At 47.7% G+C, this 27,967-nt stretch overlaps 1 protein-coding gene across 1 annotated transcript; it reads left to right on the top strand.

Annotated features, from left to right (window-relative positions):
• Positions 1 to 3,029: 3,029 nt before the first annotated feature.
• ALOX5AP (arachidonate 5-lipoxygenase activating protein) lies at positions 3,030 to 26,431 on the top strand. The gene is made up of 5 exons (XM_081547229.1): positions 3,030 to 3,156; positions 9,602 to 9,701; positions 17,549 to 17,619; positions 20,567 to 20,648; positions 25,713 to 26,431. Exons 1-5 carry the CDS (start codon positions 3,087 to 3,089, stop codon positions 25,873 to 25,875), a joined length of 486 nt encoding a protein of 161 aa, XP_081403355.1. The 5' UTR covers positions 3,030 to 3,086; the 3' UTR covers positions 25,876 to 26,431.
• The last annotated feature ends 1,536 nt before the right edge of the window (positions 26,432 to 27,967 follow it).

The following is a 27,967-nucleotide window of genomic DNA, read 5'->3' as shown; positions in this document are numbered from 1 at the left end:
GCCAAATAGGGATGCAGAAGGGCCAGGAGCCCTGAGCTCTGAAGACTATTCCAGAAGCAGCATTCAGGGTGGTTAGAACTTTAGACGCTGGAGCTAAACAGGCCTGGATTTGAATCTCAGGTCTGCTCCTTACTTCCTGTGGTTTAACCCCCCTGCACCTCTGTCTCATTTTTTGGGCAATGGGAGGGATAGTTTGTCCCCAGAGGGGTGTTTTGAGGAGAAAATGCACAAGCTAGGTCCCCAGGACATGGCTGCACAGTGCCTTGGGTCCTGGACTGGGTGTGGTCTGGTTTTGGCTGGGCCAGGGGAGTTGCAGGCCTGGAGACTGTCCTGCTAGGAATCCGGAATCTGGCTCGAGCCTCTTCCTCCACCCACCCACCCCATGCCCCTGGCACCCCTCCCTTTTTGTTCTGTCTCAGCAGCTCTCTATTGAGATGAATGGCATTTCCACAGGCTTCACCTCTGATAAGTAAGTGCTCCTCTGCAGCTGCAGCCAGAATCCTAATGTGCAGCTGTAATTTAATGGCCATCTCGGCTGACTATTAAAATGCTCTCTTCCCGGGTGAAGTGGACTCACCCCAGTGGCACATGTGCCCCATTCAGGCAGGGTGACCCCAGGAACTCAGATGTGGGGGGGGTCCCATCACAGGTCTCTCCTTGCAGTTGCCTTCTCAGCTTTCTAAAGTGGGGCTGGCTGGGTATCCCCACCCCCGACCCTGTTTGCGGGGCTCCTGAGGCTTGGGAAACCAGCGGGAGAGGCTACTCCTTCCTGCATTCCTGGGGTCTGATGAAGTTTGCACAAGCGCCCTGGGCAGACCATGTAGGACTGTGCTGATACTGTGTCTGTGTGCCTGCAAGTCTTGGCACAAACTAACCCACCACAAACAGGAAGGAGATTAGAATAAGTCTTAAATACAGGAGACTATAGGATACAGAAACTTCTTTAAAGTTGAGCAGTTTAATGTGGGATTATGAGTCCTGAACAGTCTCAACAGGACAATAGACATACCCAGCACTCCTCACCCCCCACTGACCCCTGTTTTTCTTTAGGGACCAGCCTCCCTCAACCACAGGACGACTGTGGAAACCCCCAGGTTCTCTCACTTTTCTGCCAGCTGGTTGTCCCAGCAACCCCATGGACTGTAGCCTTCCAGGCTCTTCTGTCCGTGGAATTTCCCAGGCAAGAATACTGGAGTGGATTCACTGAGAAAAGTCAGTCCTTTACAGATGACAGAGCTGTAAAACGTAAAACTCCAGAAGTGGAGGTGGAAATATTTTCCACTGTGTGGAGAAAGCTGGTCTGCAGAGCAAAGAAGGCTGGTAAGCTATAAGAAAGTGGAGAGAGATAGAGAGAGAGACTGAGACAGGAAACTTCATCTGAGAGGCCCAATCTCATCTCTGCTCATTTCCATGTTTGGCTGTTCAGGTCCTTGGGGTCTTTGAATCAATAAAGACTTCCCTTTTGGCTCAAGCTATCTAGAGCTGAGCTTCTATTGTTTGTAACTAGAGAACTTTTCAAGGGTCTGACCTTCACTTCTGATGTACTGTTACTAAAATAGGAGGAGTCTTAGAAGGACCAACTTTATGGGGGCCAGACCCCTTGTCGGCTGAGACCCAAGTGTTCCCTGACATTTACACATCAGATCCCATTGAAGTGAACACATGCATCTTGCTAGTGCTGAGCCCCTAGACAATCATGTAATGACTCCACGTGGTGCAAAATGGTCCAGGTGCTTGGTTCTTGGGAGCATTGTGAACTGGCCAGGGCTGCCCTTGTTATTGGCCTCTGTGCATCCAAGCTCCAAATGCCTCCTCCAAGGACCTCTTTCCCTCCAGCTGGCTGCAGCCATTCAAATACAAGGCCTGTGTGATCTCTTCTCCTCGAGATGAAAACCCCACCACCACCAAGTAAAGTGGTCAGCGTTCTCTTTCAAAGTAAGGTTTTGATAAACACTCTTCTTTATCACTGTCAAATAGATGTTGAGTCTGGGATGAAGATCACAGAATCTTGCATGTTCTGTGTAACTTCTGAGTGGTTGCTGTTTACAGGGAGAAACCTCCTGTAAAATACCAGGTACCACCTACTTCACTCAGCAGGTTCCCTCTTTTACCTTTTCTCTACTCATCATTATGTGAAGAAGATTCCAGGGGAGCATCTCAGTAATGACCTCAGAGAAACCAGTTGAGGTGTTGAGCAATCCTTCCTGTGTGGAGGCTTTCCTTGGGAGTCACCTGTGACCCTCTTTCTGCTCCTTATTTTTATTTTTTATCATTTTATTTATTTACTTATTTTACTTTTAGTTGTGCTGGGTCTCCACTGCTGCTCAGGCTTTTCTCTAGTTGCAGCGAGCAGGGGCTGCTTTCTAGTTGTGGTGTGCAGACATCTCATTGCAGTGGATTCTCTTGTGGAACACAGATCTAGGGAGTGTGGGCTTCAGTAGTTGTGGCACATGGGCTCAGCAGTTGTGGCTAGTGGTTCCTAGACCACAGGCTCAGTAGTTGTGGCGCACAAGCTTTGTTGCTCCGTGGCATGTTGGATCTTCCCAGACCAGGGATCGAACCTGTGTCTCCTGCATTGGCAGGCAGACTCTTTATCACTGAGCCACTAGGGAAGCCCCCTTGGTTTAGTTTTCATTCTCTTGTTGCTTGTTTCCTGTAGAAACATCATCATTCCTTCATTAGTTCATTCATTCATCCAGGGCTTATGCGGCTGCTACTCTGGACCCTGCCATGTGTCAAGTATTTATTTATTTTCCTAGGAATTCAAAGAAAGAAAGAAAGAAAGACGGTACCCTGGACACAGACCTTTTAGGTGCTCCATGAATGAAAAACAAGTTTCACTTTTTATTCCCTTCCTTTTCTACTCCTGAGCCCTGCTTCTTCTGGCAGGAGAGGCTGAGCCCAGGGCACTTCAGTGGCTAGTTTAAAAAAATAAAAAGGAAGAAGAAGAAGGCCTGTAACTGTGCTGGGACCTTCGGAAATTCTAATGATGAAAGGCAGAGTCCGGCTCCCACTTCCCCTTCCTGCACAGTGCGGGCGTGGGGTGCCAGGGAGCTGAGCGGTCCTGCTAGGAACTCGAAACAACCATGGACCAAGAAGCCGTGGGCAATATCGTCCTGCTGGCCATTGTCACCCTCATCAGCGTGGTCCAGAATGGTAAGGGAAGCCCCTCCCTCAGGGTTGGCTTGGTGTCTCCGTGTTTGAGAGTCAGGCTTACACACTTGTGTGTTTGTGTGCATATATGTGTGTACACTTTTTCTTATCTGTATTTGTGTCTTTATTTGACTGTACAGGGATGCATACACTTCTGTGTGAATTGGGAGTTTTCCTTCTCCCCATCTTTGGCTTTAATGGGGATGATTAATCTTGTCTGTAGAGCTGGACCAGCAAGTTGGTTGTACAGAAACCTCAACGAAGTGTTTGCAATCAGCACTTTAACTATTAATTACTGTGGTCAGTTGGAGGGCAGGAAGCCTGGAAGCGACAATCAGATATATGTTCACCCAGACACTGGGTTATACCGAGTGCAGCAGGCTGAGTTCAGTGCAGTAGGAGTTACCTGTTACCTGTAGGCTAAAAAAAAATAAATTTGGCTAGTGTGAGGCGGGACTTCACTTTTTCATTATTTTACCTCTGTATTTCTTTTTTATTTCTTTTGACGAAATATGTTCTTTGCAATACTTCCTTTTTTCTAGCAATGTGTAATTTTGGAAGCATTCTTTGGTAGACATCATGTACTTACATAAAGGGAGAGAGGGTCAGAAGGATTTCCTTGTTTGAGGGTTGCATTTCCGTTAACCCTGTGCTGTGCTGTTTTTAGTCGCTCAGTCGTGTCTGACTCTTTGCAACCCCATGGACTGTAGTCCACCAGGATGCTCTGTCCTTGGGGATTCTCCAGACAAGAATACTGGAGTGGGTTGCCATGCCCTCCTCCAGGGGATCTTCCTGACCCAGGGATCAAACCCAGTTCTCCTGCATTACAGGCGGATTCTTTACCATCTGAGCCACCGGGGAAGCCTAAGAATACTGGAGTGGGTAGCCTATCCCTTCTCCAGGGGATTTCCATTAACCATGCTGTCACTTAACCCAGGCAAGGGACCTAGAACTGAGAAAGGCAGGACAGGGCAGAATTTCTCTTTAAATTTCTAAGTTAGGACTGTCTCAGACTCTTTTTATCAGCATGGCCGGTATGTTTGGGATTTGCAGTTTATGATGACAGAGGAAAAAAGGGGAAGACTTACTCTGTAACTTAATGGTAATTTCTGAATGTTCATATACTGTTAAACTTTGGAAATGTGGGTATTCACTCAGTTTGGGATTTTCTGATATTTTCCCCCAACATGAGTGTGGACTTAGGCTGGTGATAAGCCTTCTGGGCACAGAGTAAGGCTCCCCATGGCTTCCTGGCACCAGAGAGACCAACTTTGCATACTCCAAGTCTGTTTCCTCTGTGGAACAACACTTGGCAGCTTTCTGACCTGAACATTTTCATAGTAAGTGTCACACAACAGAGCTGCAGCTCTGAGAGGCAACGAATGGCCCTGGGTGAGGCTGCCATTGCCCTAAGCCACTGCTGTTTCAAGCAGGTGCCATGCTTAGTCTCTGTAAATCTCCAAAGGATCAGTCATTCAACCTTCATACTCCTACGGGGATTCTGCCTGGTCCAGGAAGGGTCCTGCATCCATGGGGACGTAGCAGCAAACAGGGAAACCAGGTTCCTGCCCCCAGGAAAGAGGAGGGTAGCAGGAGAAGATGGGTGGGCAGGAAGCAAGAGGCCTGCCGTGAAGCCTTGAGTTCTCGTGGAGGCAGTTGCATGGGTGCTGTTGTTTGGGTGCCCCCTCTGGCCCTCCCGGATACCCGTCAAGATCGGTGACAGGGGAGGGGAGCCAGGGTCCCCTCAGCCACCCCTGCAGAAGTTTGCTTCCACCCTGAGCTGCTGGCCCTCGGTCCAGAGCTGAGTGAGGGGATGCCGCGCGGTCCTCCCCCTGTGAGAACAGAGTCTCTTCCCCTCCCCCGAGATACCCCGGGACCTGGCCCTGGAGTGTCTGGTGAGTCCTGGGCTTTTCTGTAGAAGCGCAGGGAACCCTGAGCAGACTTGAGGCGGATGATGAGATTTCTAGTCATTTTTGGCAGATGAGATTAGGTCGTGGGGAGGAGAGAGGATAGATGGCCACATGTCTGAGTTCTAACCTCAATCTTTCTGCTGGCCATCTTGGATAGGTAACAACAGGACATGATGGCCTTGCTGACACAGTCCCATGAGCTGATGAGGCTTCCTGAGGGGGACGGAGACAAGAGTGGACCAGCTCCTGCTTTGGGCTGGACACTTTTCATCCTGGACACATTGTCAATTGGGCTGTGTTTGTGGCAGTGTGGACAGCACGGCGTCCATGTCACGGCCTCTGTTCCTCCCCGTCCCCGGCCCCGTGAGCAGCAAGGGCACCGTGTGGACAGAGTGATTTTGCAATGGTTGGGGCAGTTTTGAAGCCACAGAAGGAGTCCTTGTCTCCCTTCAGAGGCTCAGGATCAGCCCTGCTCCTCTCTGAGGCACAGAGCAAGGCTCGCTGGTCACACCGAGACCACGTTTTAACTCTGTTCAATGCGGTGGTGCAGGGGAACGAGAGAAATTCAAGATAACACCTCTACCTGTTTTAACCTTGGGCTTTTAGGCAAACACAAAGGTCCAACCAAGGTCCAGAACCTCTCTTTGCAATTCTAATTAACCTCGAGGTTGCAGCCATAGGTCTACCGTATTGAGTGCAGGAAATATGCAAAAACTCTGCCCCCACCCCAGTTACATTGGAAACCCTTCCTGTTAGCTTTAGAAATGATTTACATGCTGTTGCCAGGCACTGTGTACTTCATGTTTGTCTCAAGACAAGGAGTTCCAGCCCCTGTGTCTGTGACAGTATGGGGGATGAGGGGGGTGCCCTCTGGCTCCCAATTCCCCAGGGGAGAGACAGAGCCCACCAGCCCAGTGAACTTCCTCCTCTGCCTTCCAAACGCTTTGGAATCATCAAGATCATTGAACCTGAGTCCCCCTCCCAGCTTGATCCAACATAATGCACGTTTGGGAACCAGACCACATTTAAAGTTTGAGCGACTGGACCACAGCTACCAAAGCCGGGTTTCCCAGGTCGTGTCAACAGATGCATTTCCTCTGCGTAGCACCCAGAGGGCCTCCCACTTCTCGGCCAGGGTGCCAGCAGCTTTGACATTAAGCAAACCTGGGAAACATGGCTTTGGAGAAAATGATTCCCACGGGAAGCCGAACTGATTAGCTTGGAGGGGGAGAGAGTGAGCTGAGGGGAGGGAACCAGGGCCTTGTGCACGGAGACCTTGTGAATGGTGACAGCAGAAGTCTAGACTGCATTCTCAACAGCCTCTACTGAACACTCCCAGGACGGAGTGCTCACAACGCATTGGGCTCACTCTTCCCATTGTCAAGTGTATTGAGAATTTGCTTTGTGTCGTGTATGGTGCCTCTGCGCTGGTCATAACATGATCTCATTTAATCCTTGCACCCTATGAAATATTCTACTATTATTACTCTTATTTCACAGAATAACTAAGTGGAGCTTAGAGAGTTAGCTGGAGATTCCAGAGTCAGTACTGGTGAAACTGGGATTCAAAGCTACTTCAAAACGTGGAAGTTTACACAATGTGGATTGTCTTGGATTCATTCATTCAAACACTCACTGCTCGGGAAGTTCTCTGTTACACTAAACTGAAACCTGCTGCCCTCTAACTTCTATCCACTGGTGTGTCTGTTCTTTGGAAAAGCTTAGACTGTGCCTGCAGCTTCTGTGTTTCCAAAGTCACCTGGAACATCCCTGGTTCAACATATCATTTCTCAGCCACCAGCCGACTTGGTTTCCAGAGTCCCTAGTTATCAGATTACTCCTTCCCTCCCCACCCACCACCAACTTGCCATCTTCTTCCTAAGATGCAGGTGGGTGTTTTTTATGCAAGAAATCTGTTCCCGAAATCCAGACACCAGTTCTGTTAAAATGATGGAGGTGTGAGCTATTCTTGTGTATCACAGGGCTGACTCATACTAAACGAAAATCTCAGAATCTTTTTATGTGATCCTGAGAAAGTTATTCACCTTCTCTGACCCACAGTTTCCTCAACAGAGAGGTGGAATTACTAATACCTTCCACGTGTGGTGGCTGAAGGTGTTGCCTGAGATAATACCTGAGTCGCTGGCAGAGGCCAGCATGTGGCAGGTTCTTGGTGACCGTTTGCAGCCTTCCCCCTCTGGTCTCTCCCTGTCCCTCTGGTTTGGCCTGATGTTAGCAGCCAGCCAAGAGCAGTGTGTGAATGCTCTCTGCCTGCATAGTTTCTGTAACATGTTCAAGGATATGGAGTATGGCGTGTCAGTGTTTGGAGGAGTGGACAAATGTGGCCCAACTCTTTCAAGTTTAGCTTGGAAGGAAAGAGAGATGGACCCTAGTGGGGGTTCAGGACAGAGGCAGGCTTGTTTTTGTTCTGTTTTGGGGTTAGGAGAGATTTGAGCATGTTTCAAGGGTAAAGATTAGGAGATAAACAGAGACCAAAGACTTACAAAGTAGGGCAAACATCGATGAACAAAGACCCGAAGAGGCTGGCCAAAGCAGGGTCAAGGTCGCAGGTGGAGGGCTAAGACTTGAAAAAGAGGAAGGGGCTGTTCTTGGGCAAGGAGAGGAAGAAGAGAGGAAGGCTGAGAGGAGGGTCCCGCCGTGCAGCTGGTTGCAGAAATAACCTCAGACTTTCTTAACACTGTCCCTGCTTATGTGTTCAGAGGCACGGGCATCACCTTGGCATCTGGAAAGACAGTGATCAGAATTTCCACTATATTCTATGGGGAGAAGAGACATCCAGAGTGGACAGTCAGGTACTCAGACCCCAAATCGCTGATGGAGTCCCTGCAGTGAGCTTCCATGTGATAATAAGAGGATGAACACACTCTCGAATGCCCAGCTGGACTCGAATCCCAGCACTCCCCCTGCTCCCCAGCGGAGGGACTGAGAAGGTTATTCAAACTGTCTGAGCCACAGTGCCCTTGTTGACAGCGTGAGGATGTGCTGCCCGCTTCACAGAGCACGTGTCCGGCATCCACCAGAGTGCCATCGTGAAGCAAGCCCTGTGGCTCTACCCGGTGTGGGCACAGTCCTGGGGGAAGAATGTTCTTTCACCAAAAAGCAAATCACGACGGCTTTTATCCATGGACACAATGGATGAGGCATCCTTTTCAGGTCTTTTTGAGGAGGCTAATGTGAAGTTGATGACAAGAAATCCTGCGAGTGGGATCACTGACCGTCACACTTTTTCCTTTTTTCACTCTTGAATTAGGAGGAAAGGAATAAAATAGGAGGGGTGGGAGAGAGAGAAAGAGAAAGGAAGAAAGAGAGAGAGGGAAGGAGAGACCGTGTTCCCCCATCCCCACTATCCAGTCTATAGACAAGACAGACTGTCTTCCCAGCATCTCTTCATCCCACAGCCATCACCCTAACCAGCTCCCTGCTGTCTTTCCCCCTGTCCTGGGTCTCACCCCTCTAAGCCCTCACCACGCTAAAACAGAGTGGCTTTCTGGCCATGCCATTCATCAGCTTATACCTGTCAGTAACTCCATGTTTCCCCAAGATGGCAATAAATTCAGAAGTTCTTAACGTGGCTCTCCTCAAGGGCACAGTCACGCTGCTGGTTTGAGGGCCACGTCCCTACCACCGTCTGCTTGGCCTTGGCTCACTTACCACTTTTTCTCTGAGGCTCCCTCTGGCCACCCTGACCAGCATCCCCGGGGGCCCCTGCCCCGCTCTGCCCTCGCTTCTGTCCACAGCTCGGCACACCGTGTGATGTTAATTCTTGCATATTGTTTACGGTGTGTGGTCTGTCTCCTCTCCTTGTGTCCTCGCTGGAACACAAGCTCCTGAGGCCAAGGCTCTGTGTGTGTGTTCAGTTCTCTGATATAAGCTGAGTGTCTGGCACATGGCGAGTGATAACAGAGAAATGGCATTAAAAGAGCAATTCACCGCCTACCTCTCTTCGGCCTCATTTGTAATTCTACCGGGTTAATACGCCCCATTACCACCCCCCTCCCCATCTCCCAGTAAACTGGATGTACTGAACCCCAGAGGGTCTTGCCGCTGGACCTCTGCATATTCCATTCCGATAGAGGAAAGCGGACTGCTCAGCTGTCCCCGCCCCCTCCATCTGCTTGTTCTTCAGGTTTTATCTTACATGTCCTCCCTCTAGGAATCCTTCTGTGACCCAAACACTGAATTGTTACCCCTCTTTGACCCTTGATGGCTCCATGTTCTCACTCAGTCTCAGCACGAGTCTCTCTGTAGGCCTTTCTTTACTTGGTTGTCTATTTCTTCTGGTGGTAGTGTCCTTGAAAGGGGGGGCGTGTCTTGCTCACAGTTGCCTCACCAACACCAAATGTAGCAATTAGTCGAGAGTAGCGCTGAATACCTTTGTGCTCAGTGATATTTGATGGACGACAATTAGGGCTGTTTAGAGGTCGAGAGAAGGAAACATTTAACATTCCAGGAAAAAAATTAAGATACCAGGCTCTGGATACATGCTCATTATAAATCCAAACCTTTCCTTCTGGCAGGGTTCTTTGCCCACAAGGTGGAGCATGAAAGCAAGACCCACAACGGGCGGAGCTTCCAGAGGACTGGGACGCTGGCCTTTGAGCGGGTCTACACTGCCAAGTGAGTCCAAACTCTGACACTGCTCTTTGACCCAAAGTGGGCCTGGGACAACCTTCTGGAGGCTGGGGTGTGGCGGGGGGGTGGGTGGGTTCCAGGGAAGCTTGAACTTCACCCGGGAGACTTTGGAGGCACTTTCCATCATCTTAGCAGGCGCTGGTGTTTGAAGAGAGGAAGTAGAGGTGTTGGGGGTGGGGGAGTAGACTTCACAACTCCTGCCTGGTCAGGAAACCTCTCAGCCAGTCATTTGGTCATGGAGTTGACCAATTTCCTGGGGGGTTAGTGCCGAGGTGCCACCATGCAAACCAGCCATTACTCACCAGCCAGCATCAGAAGCAACAAGCAGGACTGGCAGGAGGCTGCCTGCTGCGCTGCGGGCACCTAAGCCTGGTCTCCTGGAACGACCGGGACAGAGAGCATGAGGGGACTATGCACTTGCTTTTCTATCTCTCCTTCTTTACTTCTGCAAGGAGAGGTGGCTAGAAAACACCGGAACAACTCAGGGAAGGAGGAGGGGTGCTATTTGGGATGCAAATCCAAATGGTATTGTTTGAACATTCATTTTCCTCTCTGCCAAATACGTTTAGACAAAGGGTTCAGCCATCAGCCTGTGGCCTGCTTCTCCACGCCTGTGGCTGGGGGCCTGTTAGGAAGGGCGGGCTGTAGCCCCAAGCCACCAGGGAGCTGGCCTTCACTCTCAGCTTGGAGGTGACTTTGACGTTTCCCAGAGAGCCTTCTAAAACAGGGCTTAGGGCCACACAAGGAAAGTTCTAGAAGGGTAGGGAGAAGTTGAAAGACATGGTTTTAAGCCATGTAAGATGTTCACATTTATAGGAGGAGGGGGGACCATGTGTGGGGCACCCTCAGCCCTTCTGTGCCATGTGCAGGGGGCAATGGAGAGGAGCAAAGACAGGGCGCTCCATCAGGGATGATGACAGAACCTCCCTGAAAATGGAATCCAAAAACCAGGAATCCTGCTCTACAGACAGACTGGAATGGGAAGCTTCTTCCCGCCCAGATCACTGCATTCTCACCAGCAGCACTGTGCTCTTATGAACACAGCTGGTCAGTATTGGAGAAGTGGCAGCAGGGGAATTCCTCTGTACCCAGTGGGAAGCCAAGCTTCCACCTTGCCAGCAATGAGGAAGAGCCACAGCAGGCCAGGCCACCTGGTTTCTGCCTTTTATTCCAGGAGTAAACCAGCTCTGCTTCTCAGAAGCTGCCCTGGGACTGCCCTGGTGGTTGAGACTCGGCGCTCTCAATGCAAGGGGCCTGTGTTCGGTCCCTGGTCAGGGAGCTAGATCCCATATGCTGCAACTAAGACCTGGAGCAACCAAATAAATAAAAATAAAATTAAAAAAAAGAAGAAGACGACAAAGCCACCACACTGACGCCTGGTCCCCACGGCCAGCCTCTGGACTGTGGAAGTGCCCTACGGGGGTGGCTGTGCTGCCATTGGAAAGACATTCTGGAAGTTCTGCAATGGCGTGGGGTCCCTGAGGTCAGAAGATGCTAGAGGAGAGTGGTGGGCGATCATTGTTGCCTGGGGGTCCTGACTTTCCTACTTACCCTTCAAGAGAGGGGAAGGAGACTGAGGGGAGGAGAGTGAGCTGCAGAGAGGTCAGACCTATGACGGGGGTGGAGGAGAATTTTCTGTAAGATAAAGGTCATCCAGACACTGCCATGGTTCTGTTACAGAGACCATTTCCTCCCTGGCCAGCTCGCAGCACCCTGTGTGTGCCTGAGGTGGGTTGTGGAAGGCGCTGGAGATAACGCAGTGGCTGTTACTGCCCACTGGCCACCCCCAGGGCCTCCAGTCTGATTGCCTTGGCCAGGAAGCTACCAGAAAGAAAGTCACCCCCAATAAGAGCTTCCCCAGGGGCCTCCAAAAGCACCCAAGAGGGGTGAGAGATGAGCCATGGGGATGCGAGAAGAGAACATGTATTTACTGTTGCTGTCTATAGGAAGCTAAGCTTTTCTCAGTTTTAATATACAGATCGAGAGGAGTATGTGTATATAATTTGTACATAAATGTACCTGTCATAGGCTTATATCATCAAAAGTCTTGGCTGATGGAGTGTGGGATCGTAAATGTTTAGAGACCATAGAAAAGGAAGATAGCATAAAGAATAAATGATGCTGGTGGACTGAAAGGATTAATGCACGTTTTTCAGCATAAAATATGGCTGTGAACTGATACAGACCATTCAAGATTTGGGGGCTGTCGATAAACAAGATGTCCCAGCCAGGTTATGCCGTTAGTTCAGACTGGACTTTGGTTAATGGGCTGTTCTACCACCTATAATATTCTGAAAGAGATGGGAATACCAGACCATCTAACCTATCTCTTGAGAAATCTGTATGCAGGTCAGGAAGCAACAGTTAGAACTGGACATGGAACAACAGACTGGTTCCAAATAGGAAAAGGAGTATGTCAAGGCTGTATATTGTCACCCTGCTTATTTAACTTATATGCAGAGTACATCATGAGAAACGCTGGGCTGGTAGAAATACAAGCTGGACTCAAGATTGCCGGGAGAAATATCAATAACCTCAGATATGCGGATGACACCACCCTTATGGCAGAAAGTGAAGAAGAACTAAAGAGCCTCTTGATGAAAGTGAAAATGTTGGCTTAAAGCTCAACGTTCAGAAAACTAAGATCATGGCATCTGGTCCCATCACTTCATGGGAAATAGATGGAGAAACAGTGGAAACAGTGTCAGACTTTATTTTTTTGGGCTCCAAAATCACTGCTGATGGTGATTGCAGCCATGAAATTAAAAGACACTTACTCCTTGGAAGGAAGGTTATGACCAACCTAGACAGCATATTTAAAAGCAGAGACATTATTTTGCCAATTAAGTTCCGTCTAGTCAAGGCTATGGTCTTTCCAGTGGTCACATATGGATGTGAGAGATGGATAGTGAAGAAAGCTGAGTGCCGAAGAATTGATGCTTTTGAACTGTGGTGTTGGAGAAGACTCTTGAGAGTCCCTTGGACTGCAAGGGGATCCAACCTGTCCGTCCTAAAGGAGATCAGTCCTGGGTGTTCATTGGAAGGACTGATGTTGAAGCTGAAACTCCAATCCTTTGGCCACCTGGTGCGAAGAGTTGACTCATTGGAAAAGACCCTAATGCTGGAAAGGATTGGGGACAGGAGGAGAAGGGGATGACAGAGGATGAGATGGTTGGATGGCATCACCGACTCGATGGACATGGGTTTGGGTAAACTCCGGGAGTTGGTGATGGACAGGGAGGCCTGGCGTGCTCTGATTCATGGGGTCGCAAAGAGTCGGACACAACTGAGCGACTGAATTGAACTAAACTGAACTACTCTGAGGGCAGAGCTGAGTCTGATTTTGAGAGAGAAAAGGCCCTTGACTGTCTTATCCTGTGTCTAACACGCAGCTTGAAGCTCTGTTCCCAGCTGATAAGTGCAGGCAGAGCAAAGTTTGATTTTTGGAGAAAAGTCTCAGTTAAGGGACCTAAGATTCTTTCCCAGGAGTGCAGGTGAGCACAGGCTGTGAAGAGAAGATGGGTCTCTACTACTACTACTACTAAGTCACTTCAGTCGTGTCCGACTCTGTGCGACCCCATAGACGGCAGCCCACCAGGCTCCGCCATCCCTGGGATTCTCCAGGCAAGAATACTGGAGAGGGTTGCCATTTCCTTCTCCAGTGCATGAAAGGGAAAAGTGAAAGTGAAGTCGCTCAGTCGTGTCCGACTCTTAGCGACCCCATGGACTGTAGCCTACCAGGCTCCTCCGTCCATGGTATTTTCCAGGCAAGAGTACTGGAGTGGGGTGCCATTGCCTTCTCCAATGGGTCTCTGGAGGTGTGTAATTTTCCAAAATGGGTCCCATAGGTTACAAGTTCGTGGGCTGCTAAAAAGGTGTGACAGGGAAACAGGTTCCACACAGCAAGACTTTTGAGACCCTTTAAAGTACTAAGAGACACTGTGATGCTTGGTTCTCCAAGAAGGGGAGGTCTTATTGAACTACAGAAAACTCTCCTTAAAAAAAAAAAAGCGTATCAAATGTAATGTCTCACAAAATGCATTTTGGTAAATGACACCCTAAGGTTTCTTCTCCCCTGCACCTCTCACCCTAGGCTCACTTCTAAGTAGCGTGGACTTGTCCAATGATTTGAATGTGATCCATCTACATTGGTTCTATTGATTGGTATTGATCCTATTACTGTTATCAATGATATTTGCTTCATTAATTAATTAAAGTATTATTGAAATAGAGTTGATTTACAATGTTCTGTTAGTTTCAAGCATACAGCAAAATGATTCAGTTACATGCATGCATTCCAAGTTGCTCAGCCGTGTCCAATTCTTTGTGACCCCATAGACTGCAGCATACTAGACTTTTCTTTTACTATCTCCTGGAGTTTGTTCAAACTCATGTCCATTGAATCTGCAATGCCATCCAACCATTTCATCCTTTGTTGCCCCTTTCTCCTTTTGCCCTCAATCCTTCCTAGCATTGGGGTCTTTTCCAATGAATTGGCTCTTTGCATTATATGGCCAAAGTATTGGAGCTTCAGCTTCAACATCAGTCCTTCCAATGAATATTCAGTGTTGATTTCCTTTAGAGTTGACTGGTTTGATTTCCTTGTGTTCAAGGCACTTTCAAGAGTCTTCTCTAGCACCACAGTTCATAAACATCAATTCTTCAGTGCTCAGCCTTCTTTATGGTCCAACTCACATCCATACATGACTACTGGAAAAGCCATAGCTTTGACTAGACAGACCTTTGTTGGCAAAGTGATGTCTCTGCTTTTTAATACACTGTCTAGGTTTGTCATAGCTTTCCTTCCAAGGAACAAGTGTCTTTTAATTTCACAGCTGCAGTCACCATCCACAGTGATTTTGGCACCCAAGAAAATACAATCTGCCACTATTTCCACTTTTTCCCCATCTATTTGCCATGAAGTGATGGAACCAGATGCCATGATTTTAGCTTTTTGAATGTTGAACTTTAAGCCAGCTTTTTCACTCTTGTCTTTCACCCTCATCAAGAGGCTCTTATTCACTAAGTGCTCCACCCCAAATAGTAGATCATTAAGGGGCTCCTGTCCTTTGGAATTATTGCTGTGTCCACAGGTCTGTGGAAGTTCTGGGTGTCCTAGTGAGTCACCTAGTGAGTCAGCAGGCTTTGTTGGCCCCCCTATGCCCATATCTCAGGGCAGGATACATGGGTTTCTTATCTTTTCCACTTGTCAGCTTCTCCAGTAAAGGATTTTTGACCATCAGAAAGACATGAAGGCCCCCATGGCCAAGGACACAGCCCAGCTTCCCTGGGGGCTCTGTAAGGGACACACCAAAGACCGGTCATTCCAGGGTTCTCAGTGGTACCAACTGAATCGTGAGGCCCTATCAATTTGAAGGTTGATATTTAGGAGAAAAATCATGAGAAGCTCATCAAGAAGCTGCCAGAGGAAGACTCTAAGAAAGGAATTTGGATAAAAGGCCAAATGTATTTTGAAGATTGCATTTTTTTTTAATACCTTTTTGGCTGCATCACACAGCATGTGGGATATTCACTGACCAGGGATTGAATCTGCAACCCGTGCATTGGAAGCACAGAGTCTTAACCACTGAACTGCCAGGGAAGTCTGAAGAAAATTGCATCTTTGAGTTTACCTCTGTAGTTTGAATTACCTTAGACCAGTGGTTCTCAAACTTGAGCATGTGTCAGAATCACCTGGAGGGCTGTTTAAAATCTTACTGAACAGCCCCCAGAATTTTTAATTCCATAGGTCCAAGGAAGGCATTAACATTTACATTTTTAAGAAGGTCCCTGGTGATTCTGATACAGCTGAAACAGGGACCACACCTTGAGAACCAGTGCATTAAACCATTGACTCTTAGAGGTTAAGTGGATCTCAGAGTTATTCATTATTCATCTCTTGGTTTTACCAGTAAGGAAACCAAGTCCAGAGAGATTGCTTTGCCAATGACAAACAGCTGGTTAATGTCAGGTTGAGGACTAATCCTCATCACGTGCCCCTCCCGCTGTGTTGCATCGCCTTTCCCTGTTCATCCTGTGTCTTGTCATGTTGTGTTTCCATGGATGTCCGGATAGATTGTCCTGATCGCAACTGAAGCTTTTCAAGAGGGCACTCACTATTTAATTGAGTGCAGGCATATCTCGTTTTATTATACTTCACAGATACTGTGTTTTTCACCAGCTGAAAATTTGTGGCGGCCCTGCATCATCAGATGATGGATAGCATTTTTTAGCAATAAAATATTTGTCATTAAGGGATGTACCTTGTGCTTTAGACATCATGCTATGGGGCACTTACTGGGCTGCAGTGTAGCATAAACATAACTTTTATGTGCACCAGGAAACCAGAACATTCCTGTGAGTTGTTTTATTGCGGTGTTTGCTTCATTGTGGTGGTCTGGAGCTCAACCCACGCTATCTCCGAGCTGTGCCTGTAGGGTCAAAGAGGTAACAGTCCTGGCTTTAGAGTCGTATTAAGTCCTGGCTTTGCTACTCTGTAGCTGGGTGACCCTGGGTAAGTTATCTTCAGCTTCTCCAAGATTCAGTTTCTCATCTGACACATGAGAAAACTGTGGTAGGCAGAAGAATGACCCCCCAAAGATGTTCACAACCTGATCCCAGAAACACGTGAATAGGTTATGTTACGTGGCAAGGGGGAATTAAGGTTGCTAAGCTGTTGAGTTTAAATTAAGAGACTATTTGGGATTATCTGGGTGGGACCCAATGTCATCGCAAAGGTCCTTCAGATGTGCAAGAAGGCAGAAGAGTTGGGGTTGCAAAGACATGATCAGTCATGGCGCACTTATTGCAGGTTGGGTGGGGCTTTGAGCTAAGGAACACAGGTGGCCTCTAGAAGCTGGGAAAGGCAAAGAGACAGCAGCAGTGCATCTCCAGAAGGGATGTAGCAACGCTGACATCTTCATTTTGGTCCATCGAGACTGACTTCAGACTTCTCACCTGCAGATAATACATTTGTCCTAACCCTCTGAGTTTGTGGCTACTTGTCCCAGAAGCCACAGGAAACCGTACAGTCACCACGTGTACTGGCAGGATTGCTGTAGCTTAAAGAAGACCAAGGGTGTCAGACCCCAGCACGGGGGCCAGGACTGCTCCCTGACAAAGCCATCAGCAAGATAACTCCCTGAACGCCACCTTTGCCTAATCCACCCTGGCTCCTGTAATGTGGAGGCTCACCTGTTCTTCTTCAGGTTGGCCCACGTATCTGAGCTGACTTGTATGTTTGAGCTAAAGGTCTCCTCAGTTGGGTCCCTCTCTTGACCCCACCCTGACTGCCACCCAGCCCTGCTGTCCGTGCCACTCACTTTTCAATTCCAAGAAGTGCTTTGGCATAGCTGGGAGCAGGACCCCTGCCAAGGAGAATCCATTAAGAAATGGCTTCACCAGGGAAGGGAGTAGATGGATTCCAAGCTTGTGTCCACTTTACCCTGCTGTCTGTTTCTGGAGGTCAGAGGAATTATGAATGGAGTCCATGCCTTGTGAGATGTGTGAGCATGTGTGCTAAGTGACTTCAGTCGTGTCTGACTGGTGTGCAACCCTATGGACTACAGCCTGTCAGGCTCTTCTGTCCATGTCTGCCAGGCTCCAGGCAAGAATACCAGAGTGGGTTGCCATGCCCTCCTCCAGGGGATCTTCCTGACCCAGGGATCAAACCCACATCTCTTATGTCTCTTGCATTGGCAGGCAGGTTCTTTACCACTAGGGCCACCTGGGAAGCCCGCCTTGCAAGACAGTGATTATTATTTAGGGTTTCAGGTAATTTTCAGACTAAACTGTGTCCTCTGATTTTTTCCCCTTGTTTATTTATTCTGCAGCCAGAACTGTGTGGATGCCTACCCCACCTTCCTCGTCATGCTCTGGAGCGCCGGGCTTCTCTGCAGCCAAGGTAACCCGGGCTTTTCTCCTTGTGTGTTCTCTCTCTGAAACATGTGTCACCAGGAGGTACAAGTGTAGGCTTTTTTGTTGAAAAGATTTTGCCTGCCCTCCAGCTCCAATCTGCAAAGACCCAGAGAGGTGAGACCCTCCGGAGGTCGTGTGCCGGCGGACTGGTTGCCGGCACGGGGCCCTGTGGTAATGCATCGCTAATGCTGGCTCCCTGGTGGCTGGTTGAGAGCGGCTGCGCTGACAAGGGTGGTTTCAGGCTAAATGTGACTCAGAAGCCTTAAGTAGCATAAGCTCAGACACAAGGGCATTCTGAATGAGAGCGCAAGGTGTCTGTTCTGGGCAACCGTCGCCTGGCTGACTGCTCATTGCCTTCTGCATGGCGCTCCTCCTTCCGGCATGGGTCGAGGTCTCCAGCCTCCCTGGTCCTCAGCAGCCAACAGTCTTGACTTCAGCAAGTTGGATTCCCCAAACTGATTTAAAGTTAAATGGAAACCGAGTGGTATTTTTGGTTCGCTTTGGAGACTGGCCTTGTGTCTGCTGAAGGTTTGGTGTGACCTGGCTGGCTTCCATGGCGTGGCCCAGCCGTGCGAGAGAAAAGGCTGCGAGTGTCCTCTGATAGATGATTTCATCCTTACTGTGGTCACTCACCCAATAAAGTAGGTAAAGCGGACATTGTTGCCCCCTGTTGTTACTTTTGAGGATCCTTTGATTCAGGGAGGTAAGTGACTTATTCAAGGTTGCTCAGCTGGTGGATAACAGAGCCAGGATGGACTCCCAGGGGTTTCAGGATAAATCCTGGGTTTTCACATGTGTCCTCTTACTTTATTCATTTCCGTAAAAATATACACTGAACACCTACTATGTGCCAAGCCCTGTTCCCTGGACACACAGCTTTAAATAAGACTGAGATGGTGGTGAAGCACACAGCAGTTGGCAAGATGGACCACAGAAAATAAATGAATGGATAAATTCATTGCCAAGAGTGAGACACGCTATGAAGGAAGAGAATCAGGTGCAGTGAGAGAGGAGAGAGCAGAAACCACTTCAGGAGCACGAGGTGATCCATAAGGCTGTCAGGAAACATGTCTTAATCTCCCACTTTCTACCCTCAGTTAAATAAGAACCATGTCTGGCATCACCTGATAAATGAAGTCAAACTACACTTAGAGTAGGAGTTATGATTCCTTTGATGTCTTCTTAGATGATACTTGATAGAGATGAATCTGGAGTTATTCTGGTTGGATAAAGGAAGTTGAAAAGGGTTTCAGGGCCTGGAAGTAAGCATTTTCTGCCAAAACAAGTGTTGGCATTGCTGGGAGACAAAACTGTCAGTCACTCCTGCTCAGTGTAATAGTCATTTCCTGTAAATATGGTAGATTGGATAATTTTTCAGGTAAAAGGAACACCAGCCTAAACCCATCACATTACAGAGCAGGAGCCCTGACTCATTACAGAGTCAGGGGAATCTGCTCAAACCCGAGAATTTTAGAGACTTGGTTTGAATGCACGACATCCCTCCTGGTGTTCCAAGCAGCTCAGGTCCAAGCCAGAGGCAGGCACCGATTCCCAAATATGGGCAGTGAGTTCAGTCACTTTGCACCCTGATTTCTATCAGTTCATGTTCAGTTCAGTTCCTGGTGACAGAAAGTTGGGCCAGTAAGTTAGTTCAGAGCCATCTGGAAGGAACCAACCAGGAAAAACCTTGTCCAAGGCAGCTGTGAGTTGTCACAACTTTGAAACCATCGGAGAAGAGAGGATTGGAGACCCGAGTAACCAGAGTGCCTGGAGCACTACCCGACACATAACAAGTGCTCGGTTAATGTACTTTATTTGGTATTTGAATAACGCTGGGGGGGGGGGGGATAAGTTTCGAAGAACTTTTATACCCATACTTCTGTTTCACCCTCATAGTAATTCCTGATAGGTAGGAAAAGTGTAATCAGCCCTTAGTCAAATACATTAATAGAATGAGTTAAGCATTAGCTCCTGATCGTAACAGTCCTGATGGGGCTGGGTTTCTAACTCTTGGCTCCAAGTGTTCAGGACTCCATGGGTTGGTTTGGCTTGTGTGTATTCCTCACAGGGTTGGAATGCAAGGGGCATTTCTTTCACTGGAGATCTTTCCTAAACCGTAGCAATTGTTCAGAAAAGGTTGAGCATCATGATTCCCGGAGGTCCACAGGTGAAGGGTGTACTTTGTAAGGACCACCTTCAGAGTAGGGCTCCAGGAGCAAGTCTAGCTTTCCTCCTAGATACACACACACGCAAACACACACACATGTACATGCACCTACCAGCTGACAATCTTACACAAGTCACTTGACTGCTGGAATCCACGTTTCCACATCTGGAAATAGAAAAGACCATACCAAGACTTCCCTGGTGGTTCAGTGGCTAAGGATCCGCCTGCCAGTGCAGGGAGCACAGGTTTGATCCCTGCTCCAGGAAGATCCCACACGCTGCAGGGCAAGTAAGACTGTGTCCCTCAATTACTGAGCCCGTGCTCCTGAAACACGAGGAGCCACCACAACGAGAAACCCACTCGCTGCAACCAGAGAGTAGCCCCCACTTGCCACAACTAGAGAAAGTCCAGGTACAGCAAGGAAGATCCGGCACAGCCAAAAATACAATAAATACATAAAAAAGAAAAAGATGATACCAGTCATGTGAAAAGGATTCAGATTAGATGATGGGTATGAAAAGACTGTATGAAACGACACTGTGATGCCAGTACAAGGTAGCATGACTATTCTTAAGGATCTCAGGATGCTTCCTGTCCCTGGCTCTTTGCTGAACTTCACGTCAGCCCTGACTGGCAGAAGCTGAGGCCTCTGCTCGATTTTGTGACCAACACTGATTACCTATTGGCTGTATTAGTACTGGGTTCACTTAGTACTTAGTTTTGGCGTCTCGGACACTAACACGGGTGTTGTCCTTTCTCCTCTTAGTTCCTGCCACCTTTGCTGGACTGATGTACCTATTCGTGAGGCAGAAGTACTTTGTTGGCTACCTGGGGGAGAGAACTCAGAGGTAGGTCACTGGGATGGTGTAAGAACCATGGAGAGAGTGGCACTTTTCCAGCCGGAAGAGTGGTCATTCAACAATATTCTGCTGACCGGGCAGGACCATGAGGGGTCGCAGAGGGGAGGGCGACTTCGATCCCTCATCCTTTTTCCTCCTTGAACTTTGCTGGTTCTGGAAATACAGCCAGGGTCCTTGACTAGTTTTCCCATTAAAAAAAAAAAGAATTCCTCCACGTGCTGCTGGGCTCCCAAAGGATGCTTTAAGAGCACGCCTTGCAAAACCACAGCCTCTACTCCCACCCTGCCGCGTCTGGGCCTTGAATTACATCCCCCTGTCTGGCTTCCCAAAGCCTGCCGCGAGTGAAGCATGCCATTGTTTGCCTAGGGGAAGGAGAACTAAAGCTTGCACCTTGTGATAAGTTCTCTTGAGTAACAGACATGTCTGCGATGACAGAGACAGCGTAGGTGACAATTGTCCTTTCCTTAGACCTGGGTTGGGAAAGCTGGGTTTTAGTAAAGTAAATGACGATACTTAGAGAAGAAAGGTTCAAGTTACAGTTTGCCACCAGTTCCGGAGCGATCAGAATCGCTGATGGGTTCCAAGGGTGGGGAAGATGCTGCGGGGACTGCTGCCCACGTGCTGGCCCCAGCGCCCACCCCTGCATTCCGCTTCTTGTCCCTCTCCATGTCTCACAATAGCTCCCCCTACCTCGCCCCTGTTTGATTCCTGGAATGGGAAGATCTGCTGGAGAAGGGATAGCCTACCCACTCCCGGATTCTTGGGCTTCCCTTGCGGCTCAGTTGGTAAAGAATCTGCCTGCAATGTGGGAGACCTGGGTTTGATCCCTGGGTTGGGAAGATCCCCTGGAGAAGGGAAAGGCTACACTCCAGTATTCTTGCCTAGAGAATCCCACGGACAGAGGAGCCTGGTGGGCTGCATTCCACGGGGTTGAGAAGAGTTGGACACAACTGAGCGACTTCACTTTCACTTTCTGGTGGATAAGGCCGCCCAGTTCAGAGAGGCTCCTCCTTCACTTGATCTTAGCCGAAAGGCCGAGAAGTGATCAGAGAGGCCTCTTCAGCGGCGACAAAGGCAGTGACGTCTCTGGAGAAGTTGTCTGGGAAGAGTTAAAGCCCCAGAGAACCGCCTCCTTGAGGGGCGCTACACCTCGAGTCCTTAGAAACATCCTGCCCAGACCAAGAACACCACTATTTCATCGGGAGGCACTCCTGTTTCATCCTTCACTGTAGATTTATCTTGAACAGGTTCTGAAATAGCTTCACAAATCACTTTCCCTCCTTTCTGTAATGAGCATATGGTGGCCTCATTCATGTGATAAATCTGACTCACTACGATATTTGACTTTTAACAATTTAATTTCTCTGAAGCCTCTATTCTCTGGCTAAAAAAAAAAAAAAAAAAATAGACTCCTTTACTTCTTTCCACTTCTTTACCAACATTAGTAGGTAATTCTCTGTCTTTGAGGGTGCCAGAACAAAGTGCTCCGTGCAGACCAGGGTGTTTAAATAACAGAAATGTATTTTCTTATCATTCTGGAGACTGGCAGTCCAAAATCAGGACAATGGCAGGGTTGTTCTTTCCTGAGGCCTCTCTCCTTGGCTTATACTTGGCCATCTTCTCCCTGTGTCCTCAAGGATCTTCCCACTGTGTGTATCTATGTTGTAACCTTCTCTGTAAAACATTTTTTAAAATTTATTATGTATTTTTGGCTGTGCTGAGTCTTTGTTGCTTCACAGGTTTTTCTCTAGTTGCAGGGAGCAGGGGTTACTCTCTAGTTGTGGTGCGTGGGCTTCTCATTGCAGTGACTTCTCTTATTCTGGAGCTCAGTTCAGCTCTAGGGTGCATGGACTTCAGTAGGTGCAGTGCTTGGGCTCAGTAGTTGTGGCTCCTGGGCTCTAGAGCACAGACTTCAATAGTTGTGACACATGGGGTTAGTTACTCCACAGCATGTGGGGTCTTCCCAGATCAGGGATTGAACCCATGTCCCCTGCACTGGCAGGTGGATTCTTTACCACTGAGTTACCAGGGAAACCCCACTAGCCTTCTCTTTAAAAAAAATTATTTTTTGGCTGCGTGGGATCCCAGCTTGTCTGACCAGGGGATCAAACCTGCACCCCCTGCATTGAAAGCATGAAGTCTTTTTTTGTTAATTTATTTTAATTGGAGGCTAATTACTTTACAATATTGTGGTGGGTTTTGCCATACATTGACATGAATCAGCCATGGGTGTACATGTGTTCCCCATCCTGATCCTCCCTCCCACCTTGCTCCCCATCCCATCCCTCTGGGTCATCCCAGTGCACCAGCCCTTAGCACCCTGTCTCATGCATCGAACCTGGAAAGGTGATGTATTTCACATATGATAATATACATGTTTCAATGATATTCTCTCAAATCATCCCACCCTCACCTTCTCCCACAGAGTCCAAAAGTCTGTTCTTTACATCTGTGTCTCTTTCGCTGTCTCACATATAGGGTCATCGTTACCATCTTTCTAAATTCCATATATATGCATTAATATACTGTATTGGTGTTTTTCTTTCCAACTTACTTCACTCTGTATAATAGGCTCCAGTTTCATCCACCTCATTAGAACTGATTCAAATGCATTCTTTTAATAACTGAGTAATATTCCATTGTGTATATGTACCACAGCTTTCTTATCCATTCATCTGCCGATGGACATCCAGGTTGCTTCTGTGTCCTGGCTATTGTAAACAGTGCTGCGATGAACCTTGGGGTACGTGTCTCTTGCAATTCTGGTTTCCTCGGTGTGTATGCCCAGCAGTAGGATTGCTGGGTCATATGGCAGTTCTATTTCCAGTTTTTTAAGGAATCTCCATGCTGTTCTCCATAGTGACTGTACTAGTTTGCATTCCCACCAACAGTGTAAGAGGGTTCCTTTTTCTCTGCACCCTCTCCAGCATTTATTGTTTGTAGACTTTTTGATAGCAGCCATTCTGACCAGCGTGAGATGGTACCTCATTGTGGTTTTGATTTGCATTTCTCTGATAATGAGTAATGTTGAGCATCTTTTCATGTGTTTGCTAGCCATCTGTATGTCTTCTTTGGAGAAATGTCTGTTTAAGTTATTTGGCCCATTTTTTGATTGGGTCACTTATTTTTCTGGAATTGAGCTGTAGGAGTTGCTTGTATATTTTTGAGATTAGTTCTTTGTCAGTTGCTTCATTTGCTATTATTTTCTCCCATTCTGAGGGCTGTCTTTTCACCTTGCTTATAGTTTTCTTCATTGGAAAGCACAAAGTCTTAACCACTAGACCACCAGGGAAGTCCCTGACCTTCTCTTTTTATAAGAACACTGGTTATAGTGAGTTAGGGTCTACTCAGTGATCTCATTTTACCATTATCACCTCTTTAAAGAGCCTCTTTCTAAATGCAGTCATTCTAAGGCACTGTGGTTTAGGACTACATCATATGAATGTGGGGGCGGGGTGCATGTGCAGTTCAGCTCAGAATGCTCTCTTTTGGGACCATACTTTTTTTCCTAACAAAGAGCTAGAATAGGTCACTTCATGAGCAGGACTGTGAACAGGAAACCAAGGAGAGAGGGAGGAGAGCCAAGGAGCAGGGAGCTGTCAACTAGGGTTGCCTCTCAGATCCTGCTGTGCCCGTGAGTCCCAGGGGGAGCTTGTCCACAGTGTGGGCTCTGATCCAGTGGACCTGGGGGTCTGCATTTCCAACAAGCTCCTGTGCTGCTGGTCCATGGAGCACTGTGAAGAGCGAGGAGGTTGATACTCAGCTGTGAAATTATTTTCAAATTCTTGACACAGGAAAACTAGGAGTTACATCATGAACCTTTGGGGTCCCTTTCAATAAGATAAAATTTCTAACACTGAACCTATGGATACCACATTGTACTCTCTAGATTATAACAAGCAAGGACCTGGCAGCCTTAAGGCACCTGTTTAGATGAGTTGGCTGTTCTTGGGGAGCCCTCCTGAGTGCCAAGGAGTCCCCTTGCTGGGGTCTTTAACAGCCTTAGCAACTAACAGACTTGGCGACCCATGGGGCTTCCCTGGTGGCTCAGACAGTAAAGAATCTGCCTGAAAATGCAGGAGACCCGGGGTGGATCCCTGGTTTGGGAAGAATCCTCTGGAGGGGGGCATGGCACCCCACTCCAGTATTCTTGCCTATTGAGCTACAGTCCATCGGGTTGCAAAGAGTATAACACAACTGAGCAAGTAACACTTTCACTTTTCACCTGGTGACCCACTTGGCTGAACTTTCAAAACATACCAGTGCTGCAGGAATGGACTATCCAGAGCCATCACAGAAGGATGCTACAGATGAGGGGAACCAGGGCAGCTACTGACCACAGCTGTGTGATCACATGTCACTGGAGAGATGCCTCCTGACCCCAGTGGATGCTCTGTGCAAGCAGTGCAGGATTTAGAGCCTATGAGAGAGGGAGACGAAATCATCCAGTACTAAAAAGTCTCCCTTCCTTGATTCGCTTCATATGTAAGGGCCTGCCTTCCAGCCCTGGAGGCCAGCTCTTATTAGTGGGAACTTGAGTTATTCCCAGACAGCCTCAGGAGACTAGATTGAGCCCTTGGATGCGCGAGCAGCTATCAGAATCCACCAGGCTTCTTGGTTCATGTACACCATCCCTTCTCACATAGAGGCACTGAAAATCCTGCATCACACACAGCTGCCAGCATGGCTCTTACAGGTGCTCCTGAGAGGGTCTTCATGAATCCATGGGTTCCTAATCTGTGGTCAGAACCCCAGTGACCAGTGGAAGCCACCACATTCATGCCATCTGGAAGCTGGCATTCCCATGGCACAGAGAAGCCAAAGAGCAGAGCCCTGATGGTGATGGGTTTAAGGCTCTTTTTGTTTGGTTCTGAACTAGATTCAATGACTAATACTAGCTAAGACAAGTCCATCCTTCATATGAAGTAAATGGAGCATTCTTGAGTAAAAGGAGGTATCCTTTAAACCATATATATTTCAAAGCAATAATATTTTTTGTTAAATTGGTGTCATTTGTGCTCTTCTCCAGTTTTCTCTCTCCTTCCTTTCCAGCACGCCTGGTTACATATTTGGGAAACGCATTATCCTGTTCCTATTCGTCATGTCCCTCGCCGGGATACTCAACTATTTCCTCATCGCCCTTTTTGGAAGTGACTTTGAAAACTACATCAAGACCATCAGCACCACCATTTCCCCTCTCCTTCTCATCCCTTGACTCTGCTGAATTCCGGGTGGGTGTGCTCAGCTAATCGATACCTAGAAGCCATCATAACTCAACCCTTTAAAAGAGGCTGTAAATCTAATGACCTGCTGGGCTTTGCAGCTTGAGTGAACCTCGCTTTTCCTGGAAGAGGAAATGTTCACATCAGCCCTCCCCTCTGAACAAGGCCGTGGCCCCACATTTGCAAATTTAGATCCCTTCTGTGTGTTTCATGACTTATCCTGCTTTCCGAAGACGTTTTGTGACCCAGTTTATGTTTTCCTAAAATAAAATGCAGACATATGTTTGAGGCTGGTGGTTGAGTTTTGGGTGGGTATATTGCTACAGTTGAATAACTAGGCTGTTTTCCTCAACCTTAATGATGATAATAAAAAATATGCTATTTACACACACACACACACACATACATACACTCCTGGAAGGTCACCAATGGTCAACTGTGAATATCTCTGGGTGAAGAGATATGTTTTTTACTCTCTTGTTTGTATATTTGCATATTATTTGGAAAATTTTAAGGAGGAAATAAATACGACTAAACAAAGTAACAGGACACAGTTGAAGACTGCCTTTTCCAAGATGCCTTCCCTAACTCCAGATTGGTCTAATGTTGCCCCCGACCCTCCACAGCGCCCTATGCACATCTCAAGTGCAGCAAATTCATACCACAACGTCAAGCTGTTTCTTAGTCTGTACCACTGGTCCCCACTAAGTCATCAGCTCTTGAATACTGTGCTGTGCTCAGTCTTTGTGGCCCCATGGACTGCAGCACGCCAGGCTTCACTGCCCTTCACTGTCTCCCAGGGTTTGCTCAAACTCATGTCCATTGAGTCAGTGATGCCATCCAACCATCTCTTCCTCTGTGGTCCCCTTCTCCTCCTTCCCTCAATCTTTCCCAGCGTCAGGGTCTTTTCCAATGAGTCTGCTCTTTGCATCGGGTGGCTACAGATTTGGAGCTTCAGCTTCAGCATCAGTGCTTCCATGAGGGGCCCCTCTCTGAATAGGAGGCAGTGTGGCATAGTGACCAGACTCTTCAGAGTTCCAGCCCTGGGCTGGACCCCTGCTCCCACATCCTCAGTCTTGAGCCTCAGGTTTTGCATGTGCTAAATTGGGGTAATAATAGTGCTGGACTTAGGGGGTGCTGTGAGGAATGATGAGATAAAGCAATTGATTATGTTTAGCATGTAGTAAGTGTTGAATACTGTGATCTATTATTGTTATATTTATTATTGGATCTTACTGCATTCATTTTCTGTTGTGGCATAATGAAATCCCACACACTTTATGGCTTAAAATCACATACATTACACTGCAGCACTATTTACAATAGCCAAGACATGGAAACAACATAGATGTCCATTGACAGTAAATGGTTAAAGATGATGTGGTACATATACACAATGGAATATTACTCAGTCATAAAAGGGACAAATTTGAGTCAGTTCTAGTGAGATGGATGAACTTGGAGCCTGTTTTAGAGTGAAGTAAATCAGAAAGAGAAGGAAATGGCAACTCACTTCAGTATTTTTCCCTGGAGAATTCCATGGACAAAGGAGCCTGGTGGGCTACAGTCTGTGGGGTCTCAGTGTTGGACAGGACTGAGCAACTAACACTTTCACTTTCACACATTGAAACAATAATCTAGTGGATGCTGCTGCCGCTAAGTTTCTTCAGCCGTGTCCTACTCTTTGTGACTCCATGGACTGTAGCCCACCAGGCTCCTCTTCTCTAGTCAAGAATACTGGAGTGGGTTGCCATGCCATCCTCCAGGGACTCTTCCCAGCTCAGGGATCAAACCTTCATCTCCTGTGCTTCCTGCATTGGCTGCAGATTCTTTACCACTGTATCACCTGGGAAGCCCAATATTGTGGCTATGTTGTGTTAAATAAAATGTATTAGTAAAATTAATATCACCTATTTCTTTCTACTTTCCTTAATATAATGACTAGAAAAGTTGTAATTACACGTGCAACTTGCATTGTATTTCTATTGGACAGCACTGAGCCAGAGGTTCTGTGGGTGCCAGCAAAATCCCCCAACTGAAAAAACTGCTGGACCTCACCCCAAGCACGTGTCTCCGGGTAATGAT

This window comes from Giraffa tippelskirchi, chromosome 12, assembly GCF_054371585.1.
Source record: "Giraffa tippelskirchi isolate mGirTip1 chromosome 12, T2T-mGirTip1v1.2.pri, whole genome shotgun sequence".
NCBI lineage: Eukaryota > Metazoa > Chordata > Mammalia > Artiodactyla > Giraffidae > Giraffa > Giraffa tippelskirchi.
This window is presented reverse-complemented; position numbering and strand designations above follow the sequence as displayed.